This window comes from Cucumis sativus, chromosome 4 (assembly GCF_000004075.3).
Source record: "Cucumis sativus cultivar 9930 chromosome 4, Cucumber_9930_V3, whole genome shotgun sequence".
NCBI classification, from domain to species: Eukaryota; Viridiplantae; Streptophyta; class Magnoliopsida; order Cucurbitales; family Cucurbitaceae; genus Cucumis; species Cucumis sativus.
Window position 1 is genome coordinate 9,985,448 of NC_026658.2, and position 9,818 is coordinate 9,995,265.

The 9,818-nt window shown below is 39.5% G+C and overlaps 1 protein-coding gene across 1 annotated transcript; it reads left to right on the plus strand.

Annotated features, from left to right (window-relative positions):
- Nucleotides 1-1,002: 1,002 nt before the first annotated feature.
- Nucleotides 1,003-9,557, plus strand: LOC101204557 (cell division control protein 2 homolog C). The gene is made up of 4 exons (XM_031883821.1): nt 1,003-1,810; nt 1,900-1,969; nt 2,053-2,191; nt 9,229-9,557. Exons 1-4 carry the CDS (start codon nt 1,195-1,197, stop codon nt 9,319-9,321), a joined length of 918 nt encoding a protein of 305 aa, XP_031739681.1. The 5' UTR covers nt 1,003-1,194; the 3' UTR covers nt 9,322-9,557.
- Nucleotides 9,558-9,818: the final 261 nt, after the last annotated feature.

Consider the following 9,818-nt stretch of genomic DNA (forward strand, 5'->3'; position numbering starts at 1 on the left):
GCTAATGTCAAACCGAATCGAAACCAAACCGTTTATGCATAAATATTAGAATTGAAATTCTTTATGAACATTATACTTAAATAAAAATCCTACAAAGTTACAAACATATATATAATTTTTTTTAAATAAAGTGATTCAGTTCGAATTTAGAATCAGTATAATGTCTCAACTGAACCGAACCACATAAGAATTGGTTTCAATTTAACACAAATTGAATCGAATCGAATTGCATGCATTCAATTTCAATTCGGTTGCGGTTTAGTTTGTCAATCGGTTCAATTTTCAACTACTTTTTTAATACCCCTACTAGAAACTGATTGGAATACCAACAATCAAATAGAGTCAATTTTTGCTCAAAATACTCAAAGAAAAAGAGTATGAATTTCTGGGTTTTTTTCTTATGTTCTTAAAAGAAAGCGATGGGGAGTTTATATAATGGAGAAATAAAAACGTTGATCATTAATTATAAGTATCAAAACGTTTGGTAATTAACTAAAGAATTTTAATTATGGAAACGTTGGTAATTCAGGGAAACGAACATTGGAAATTAAATATAAAACGAAACTAAAATTTTGATTCTTTTATGACGTGAAACAATCATAAAGATTAAAAAGATAAATATAATATCATTATTACATCTCTAACCATCTCGCCTATAATGACGACATGTGTGTGATGAAGATTCTAGCACTTCGCTAGCCATCTTGTTTAGGATGGTAGGACGCATTTTATTTACTTATCTTCTCTCCTCTCCAAACTCTGAGTGGGACGATTATTTTGTAATAATGACTTTTTCCATCAAATTTGTGATCTAAAATCTTCCACCTAATTGAAATACGGAAAAATTATTATATATATAGATAGATAAATCATTATTTTATTAATACGGTAAAGAAAAGGAACAAGGAAAAAAAGAAGAGGCCAACAGTCAATTCACCAGGAAACGGCACGTGGCATAAATGGATCTAAACCGGTTATAAATTTCCCTCCATTTTTTATAAATTTGAAAAAAAGTACAAACCGAAGAGAGAGAGAGAGAGAGAAGAGAAGGAGCGGCTTCGAAATTTGAATCCCCATTTTAGGGTTCATTCATTGCTTTTCTCAAATTATCAGTTTCACGATCCAATCACCAAAACACCATTCCACCATTTTCACAAAGAAGAAGAAGAAGAAACAGATTCTGAATCAGCAGCCATGGAGAAGTACGAGAAGCTCGAAAAAGTCGGTGAAGGAACTTACGGTAAGGTCTACAAGGCCAAAGACAAAGAAACTGGCCAACTCGTTGCTCTCAAGAAAACTCGCCTCGAAATGGATGAAGAAGGCGTTCCACCAACCGCACTTCGTGAGGTTTCTCTTCTTCAATTGCTTTCTCAATCCCTCTATGTCGTTCGTCTTCTCTGTGTTGAGCATGTTCATCACCATAAGAGTGGTAAACCTCTTCTTTACCTTGTGTTTGAGTATCTCGACACTGATCTCAAGAAGTACATTGATTCGCATCGGAAAGGTCCCAATCCTAGGCCTCTTCCTTCCTCTCTTGTTCAGAGTTTCCTGTTTCAGCTCTGTAAGGGTGTTGCGCATTGTCATAGTCATGGTGTTCTTCACCGTGATCTCAAGCCCCAGAATCTACTTCTCGATCAGGGTAAAGGTGTTTTGAAGATTGCTGATCTTGGCCTTGGTCGTGCTTTTACTGTCCCTCTTAAGAGCTACACTCATGAAATTGTTACTCTCTGGTATCGTGCTCCTGAGGTTCTCCTTGGATCTACACATTACTCCACTGCTGTCGATATGTGGTCTGTTGGCTGCATCTTTGGTAATATCTTACGCTTTAATGGTGAATTTTTTGTTTTGAATCGATCAAATTACTCATTGGTTTTTATCCATTGTTTGGGAAAATGCCAGCTGAGATGGTGAGAAGGCAAGCACTTTTCCCCGGAGATTCTGAGTTCCAGCAATTGCTTCACATTTTCAGGTGCTTACTTTTCTTTGACCTTGTTCCACTTCCGAGTGTGCAGTTTTAATAATCATACTCGTGTTCGACATTTTGTCTCATAGGCTGCTAGGTACACCCAGTGAGAAACAATGGCCTGGAGTTAGCTCTTTGAGGGATTGGCATGTCTATCCTCAATGGGAACCTCAGAATCTTACACGTGCAGTTCCATCCTTGGAACCCGAGGGTGTTGACCTTCTCTCGGTAATGTTGCTTTGTTCATTTTACTTTATATCGTTCAAGCGAATTTTTTACATAGCTCAAATCGATAAAATAGTTTCCGTCAGAGAACCTACTCTATCTGGAAAACTTCTTATTCCAGCGAAAAAGAAAAAGAAAAATTGTTGCAGATTTTTGGGTACTGATTAGCAGGTTATATAGTTGTAGAAGAATTAGAATCAGGCTAGTCAGCTGAAGATAATGAAACTAGGAGTCAATTTATTCAGTTGCCTGACTTTTAAGAGCAAAGAAAACCACTTCAGTGAGATAACCAACATAATGGTTACTTTTTTACTTTATTTCTTGGGAATATAATAGGTCACTGCCAAAGGTCAATCCCCTGCTGATCATACATCGTATCAAGACTCACTTAGTTACTGACAACCTTGTCCGCAATTTTCATACAAATACTTTAGTAGTTGCTCATGGTTCATGAGGGAGCTATCGTAGTAGCTACATAGTTTCCGGTTGGATTGCATTTGATGCTACCAAGCCATAACGCTGACGATGAAAAATATAGCATTATAACCTCTCTACTTCTTGGATCATTAGGACGGCCAATAAATCAATATAGAGGTGTTTATCAACCAAAATTTATACAGTTACTGTCCTAAAGGAAGGTGCATTTTCACCCTACACCGGCTACTGTTATGTCATTGCTAAGCTGCTGTAACAGCCTTGCACGGTTGGCCATAACATGGTTTAGAATCTAGCTTGTTTTGCTGCCAAAACAATGAGACTCAATCTTCATCACCAGGATCACAGAGCCCCAATTCAAATGCTTTGTAATTTTAAAGTTTAATCTCGCTAATGATTCACCATCATGGATGTGTAGTGATAAAAAAAGAAACAAAGTCTCAGTAAATGACTAAGTGAACATGGTTTCAATTCAGGGAGGCCACCGCCTAGGAATTAATTTCTTACGAGTTTCCTTAACAGTTAAATGTTGTAGGATCAAGTGGGTGGGTAGTCTTGTGAGATTAGTCAAGGTGTATGTAATTTGGTTCAGACATGGTTGACATAAAAATTAATAATAATCTTGGCAATAATTAACATCACTATCAAAATGAACTATCCACATATACTTGAACAAGCTTGCCTATCTGCTAGACAACGAATAAGGTCAACAATTACTATTCGTTCCAACGTCAGGAATGTAGGGGTGAAAATGCTATTATCTTCATTTTCCATTTTCATTTAACGATACTTCCTGAACTTGCACGTAGTTTATACGTTCAATGGAATATAAAAGAAAATAGAACGCCATTTTTTTTGTTTGTTCATTGAATATTATTTGAAGTAACAATTTACCTTCGTAGATGAGTTATTCTTCTGCATTCTTTTGGGTTATAAGTACATGTAATTTCTTCTACTGAATGTCTATTTGGATTGACCTGAAACAAAAAGTGTTTTTTCGAAAAGCCATTTTCATTTAAACTTTTTTTAAGATTTAAAATACGCCTTCAAAATGCTTCTGTAAGGATTCAACTTGCTTACTTCACTATTTCTCCCTTACAATGGCCAAAAACAGAGGTAGCCCTCTGCTATCTTTATTTATATATAGCCAAAATGAGTACAGAAAAACATAAAGATTCAAGAAAAACAAGGAATAATGAAGACAAACCCAGCTTCCTCTAGGGAAAGACTGGATATTCCTCTAGGCTAAGCAGCCGCCAACTTCAGGATAAAAATAAAACCTACCTCCCCTAGACCTAAAAAACCTATTTATATTCCTTCTCTCATCTTTCTCTTATTTCTGTGCCTGGGCCCCACCTGCACGATCTCCTCCTCTTTTTCCTTCCTCATTATTAATTTGTCCAATTACTTTTCTGCCCCTCCTTTGACATGTATGAATAATTGGAGGTCTTACAATACCCCGGGGCTCCAAGTTCACCTTGTCCTCAAGGTGAAACTGAGGGAACTGCTGATTCAATAGGTAAACTGATTCCCACGTTGCTTCACTGTTTGGTAAGTTCTTCCATTTGATCAGCCACTCATTGCCTCCTAGCTCCTTGTTCCACCTTATTCCCAGCACGTTTTCCGGCCACAATTGTAGTTCAAAATCCTCAGTTAGTATAGGCTGTTGTTGCTGGACTACATGTTGTTTTCCCAACTTCAGTTTCAGTTGAGACACGTGAAAGACATTGTGAATGGCGGCCTCAGGCGGTAGTTGCAATCGATAAGCGACCTCTCCTATCTCTTCAATAACCTCATACGGCCCATAAAATTTTGGGGATAGCTTTTCACATTTCTTCCGAGCTAGTGATCTTTGTCGATAGGGTCGTAGTTTCAAATACACTTCATCCCCAATTTTGAATTTGAGCTCCCTGCGGTTTCGGTCTGCCATTTTCTTCATTCTATTTTGAGCTATGCATAGGTTTTCCTTCAGTGCATTGAGTGCTAAATCTCTCTCCTTCAACATGACTTCTACGTCATTGTTAGGAGATTGCTTCCATCCATATGACAGCAGTGGCGGGGGAGTTCTTCCAAAAACAGATTGGTAAGGAGTAGTTTTGGTGGATGCGTGGAAGGTTGTGTTATACCATAATTCCGCCCAAGGGATCAGTTTATCCCATTTCTTCGGTTGTTCATTGCAAAAGCATCTCAAATAGGTCTCTAGGCATCTGTTTACCCTCTCGGTTTGTCCATCGGTTTGGGGATGGAATGCCGTGCTTCTCTTCAAAATGGTGCCCATGGTAGTGAACAACTCCTTCCAGAAATTGCTAAGGAAGATCTTATCACGGTCGGTAATAATGGACTTGGGTATTCCATGTTTGCTGACCACTTTTTCCAAAAAAATTGAAGCCACTTGCTTGGCTGTGTACGGGTGTTTCAGAGGCAAGAAGTAGGAGTACTTACTTAGGCGGTCGACGACTACCATAATCACGTTGTAACCTCCTGCTATTGGCAGCCCTTCAATAAAATCCATGGTCCAATCCTCCAATATCTTGTCGGGGATAGGAATGGGTTGCAGAACTCCCGCAGGCTTTGTAGCTTCGAACTTATTACGTTGACAAGTGTCACATTCTTCTACATATCTCTTGATATCAGCCTTCATTCCTTTCCAAAATAGTTCCCCACTCATTCTTTTATAGGTTCTCAAGAATCCCGAGTGCCCTCCTAATATGGAATCATGGAACGTGTGTAGAAGACTCGGAATGAGGGAGGAATTTCGCGGCAGCACCATCCTTCCTTTATATAGCAGCCTGCCATTGTTCCACTGGTATTTCCCACCTTGATCCACCTCTCCCTTAAGTTCGGCAATAATTTTCTGAAGTTCTTGATCCATTTCAACTTCCTTTGCTATTATCTCTATATCAACTATGCCTGTGGTTGTCATTGTATTTAACTCCACCGAATGGTCCTTCCTTGAGAGAGCATCCGCCACCTTATTCTGCAGACCCGGCTGGTATAAGATCTCAAAGTCATACCCCAAAAGTTTTGTGAGCCACTTTTGGAATTGAGGCTGAACTTCCCTCTGTTCTAACAGAAATTTCAGAGCCTTCTGATCTGAAACAATTGTGAACTTTCTGCCCAGGAGATAATGTCTCCATTTTTGCACCGAAAGGACAACCGCCATCAATTCCCTTTCATAGATCGACTTACCCTGGGCTCTTGGGGACAGTTTCTGGCTGAAGAATGCGATGGGATGACCATTCTGTGATAAAACTGCACCTAAACCTACTCCTGAAGCATCAGTTTCGATTGTGAAGGGCTGAGACCAATCCGGCAATGCTAATACCGGTAAGGTTGTCATTGCTAGCTTCAGCTGGTCAAACGCTATTGTAGCTTCCTCATTCCAATGGAATGCATTTTTCTGAAGTAATTTGGTTAAGGGTGCAGCTATTTCTCCATAGCTTTTCACAAATCTTCTATAATACCCAGTCAGTCCAAGGAATCCCCTCAGCCCAGTTATATCTTTCGGCCGTGGCCAATTTACCATACTGCGAATCTTGTCCTCATCAGCCTCCACTCCTCTGCTGGAAATCAGATGACCCAAATATTGAACTTGGGAATGAGCAATGACACATTTAGACCTATTTGCAAACAATTCATGGTCCCTCAAGATAGCAAAAACCATTCCTAAATGTTTCATGTGCTCATCTATGTCCACACTATAAACTAGAATGTCATAAAAAAAAACCAGGACACACCTTCGAAGGAATGGTTTGAACACATCGTTCATGAGAGATTGGAAGATGGCAGGAGCATTCGTAAGGCCGAAAGGCATCACCAAGAACTCATAATGTCCTTCATGCGTGCGGAAAGCTGTATTTTCTCCACATCTTCCTCCCTCATCCTAATCTGGTGGTATCCAGATTTAAGGTCTAACTTTGAGAAAACTGTCGCACCATGAAGTTCATCTAAGAGTTCTTCGATCACGGGAATTGGAAATTTATCAGCCACCGTTACTTGATTGAGTTTCCTGTAATCTACACAAAATCTCCACCCTCCATCTTTTTTCTTCACTAAGAGGACCGGGCTCGAATATGGGCTGCGGCTTGGACGAATCACCCCAGCTTGTAACATTTCTAACACCAATTTTTCAATCTCTTCCTTTTGTACATGGCCATACTTATATGGTCTTACATTAATTGGTTTCTGATCGGCCACGGTCAGAATGCGATGGTCTATGGCTCTCCTTGGCGGTAAACCCGTGGGCAACCTAAAGACATCTGCATATTGCTCGAGCAATCGCTGAACCATGGGTAATCCTTCTTCCTTTCCCTTCAATTCAGCTTCTGTTTCCGATTCTCCTTCATAGTTTACTTCATAGTTTTGGAATTCCAAGAGGAATCCTTGGTCCCCGGATTGCCACGTTTTCTCTAAGGTTCTCAATGAACATTCTGACTTCGTTAGAGAAGGGTCACCTTTTAGGATTATTCTTCTACCCTTCATCCAAAACGTCATGGTTAGGGATGGCCAGTGAACCTTCATGGTTCCTGTCGAATCTAGCCATTGCATCCCAAGCACCAAGTCTACCGTTCCTAACTCTACCGCTAGGAAATCTGCTACGATTGTTAACTCTTTTAACTTCACCTTCACCCTCTTGCAAATCCCACTTCCTTCACATTGGTTGCCATTCCCAATGGTAACTCCAAAACGAGTTCCCGGATCGATGCTCAGCTGTAGTTCATCTACCAACACTTGGCTGATGAAGTTATTGGTCGCCCCGCTGTCAATCAGAATAACTACTTCCCTTCCGTTCACATGTCCTTTTAATTTCATCGTCCCCTTTGATGTAACTCCCGTGATCAACCTCAATTCAATAGGGTTATCCATATTCAATTCCAGATGATTCAGTTCTATTACTTCGCTTGCCTCATCCTCTGTATCCTCTTCCCTTTTGTGGTCTTCTTCCTCATTTAGTATAAGGAGCATCAACTCTCTTTTTTCTCTCCCTTTACATCGATGGCCTGGGGCGTACTTTTCATTACATCTGAAACAAAGCCCCTTATCTAGCCTTGCTCTAAATTCCGTATCCGACAGTCGTTTAATTGGAGGATCTTTTTTCTGGTAATCATTTTTCAATGGAATAGTTACCTGCTTCATCACAAACTCTGTCTTTTTACTTTCTGTCTTCTCATTTTTTCCTTGAAATTTGCTGCTGTTCTCATTCCTTTTGGGCTCAACTATATCCAACTCTTCCATCGCCAGTTTTAATGCTATATTCCTATCATTCACCAGCTGAGCTTCCTTCATACATTCCTCTAAAGTTTGAGGGTGTCTGCTGATTACTTCCGCTTGCAGTGAGGGTTCCAGACCCGTTAAAAACGCATCCAGCAGAACACTTTCTGCCATGTCCGGGAGGGGGGCTGAGTATGTAACAAACTTCTTAACGTACTCGCTGTATGAGCCTTCTTGCTTAATACGGATTAATCTTGCCCCCAAGCTCTGCTGTCCTGTATCATTAAAGAAATCAAACATCCTTTCCTTCAAGTCCTCCCAAGATTCCACCCTCTTTCTACGATTACTCCATCTAAACCAGTCTACCTCTTCTTGTCCAAAACTCACGACGGCTACTTTGACCTTCTCAGCTTCCGGTAAGTCATTTATATCAAAAAAATGTTCTGCTCGGTACGCCCAGGATTCAGGGTTCAGCCCTGTAAACAGTGGCATTTCTAATTTTTTGTACTTACTTCGGTCTGCGCTGCTTCCACCCGACTCGACTGTGGTTCCGGCCTCTTCCAGTTTTCCCTTCAGTTTCAACCTGATGTCGTCCGTAGTCCCTGCTTCTTCTTTTTTCTTAGCACCATGGTTTTCTCTTAGCTCGTCTGTCATTCGATCCATCGATTTCTTCATTTCCAGCATCATCTCCTTCAGACTCATAATTTCCTTTTCAGTACCTTCTACCCGTTCTTCTATCTGTCTTTGAGCCATCAGACGCGTGATCACCCCCAGTGTGGAGGCTCTGATACCAATATGTAAGGATTCAACTTGCTTACTTCACTATTTCTCCCTTACAATGGCCAAAAACAGAGGTAGCCCTCTGCTATCTTTATTTATATATAGCCAAAATGAGTACAGAAAAACATAAAGATTCAAGAAAAACAAGGAATAATGAAGACAAACCCAACTTCCTCTAGGGAAAGACTGGATATTCCTCTAGGCTAAGCAGCCGCCAACTTCAGGATAAAAATAAAACCTACCTCCCCTAGACCTAAAAAACCTATTTATATTCCTTCTCTCATCTTTCTCTTATTTCTGTGCCTGGGCCCCACCTGCACGATCTCCTCTTTTTCCTTCCTCATTATTAATTTGTCCAATTACTTTTCTGCCCCTCCTTTGATATGTATGAATAATTGGAGGTCTTACAGCTTCAAAATCGAACACTTCAAAATACGATAGTTTCCAGTTTCCTCGTAGGATTTAGTCTGTACAAAAATTTAATAGGCACAAATCTAGAATTGAGCATTGATCATGATAAAGTTGCAAGCGAACAACATGAGTCTAACGATCACGCCAATTGATGTAATGCTTTTTTTATATATTAATTTGCTGTCTTTTTGTGGACATTGCAGAAAATGCTTCAATATAATCCAGCAGACAGAATCTCAGCTAAAGCAGCTCTTGACCATCCATATTTCGATAGCCTCGACAAGTCTCAGTATTAAGAGAAGATGATAGCAAATGGTAATGTGATATTATGTGATATTGATGATATGTATTGCAAAATTAATTGTTGTTTCGTGTGGTTTTCTGAAAGAGAGAGAAAAAAAAAAGGTCAAGGTGTGTCATCATCTTGGTGAATCTACTCTAAAATTTGTATTTGTGAATTTAAATTAAGAATTTTATTGTTGGCTCATCTTGATGATCTATATGAATAAGCTCATTTTTGGTTGCCGATTCATAGATGAAAGAATTGGAAGATAGTTATGGAGATTTGAGGACAAGTTTGAGGGAATGTAAAGGTCATTCCAATACAAAAGGTTTGATACTGATATTGCACAATAAAGATATGTTTTCGTTAAGTGACAATACAAAATTGAATGTCTTCAAGATAATGTGAGAATTGTTTTAGTTTAACGAGGAAAAATAATGGGATTTGATTATTGAGAAGACATGGATTGAATTTTCATAGACACCATGTAATGGGGTTGATATAGATTAA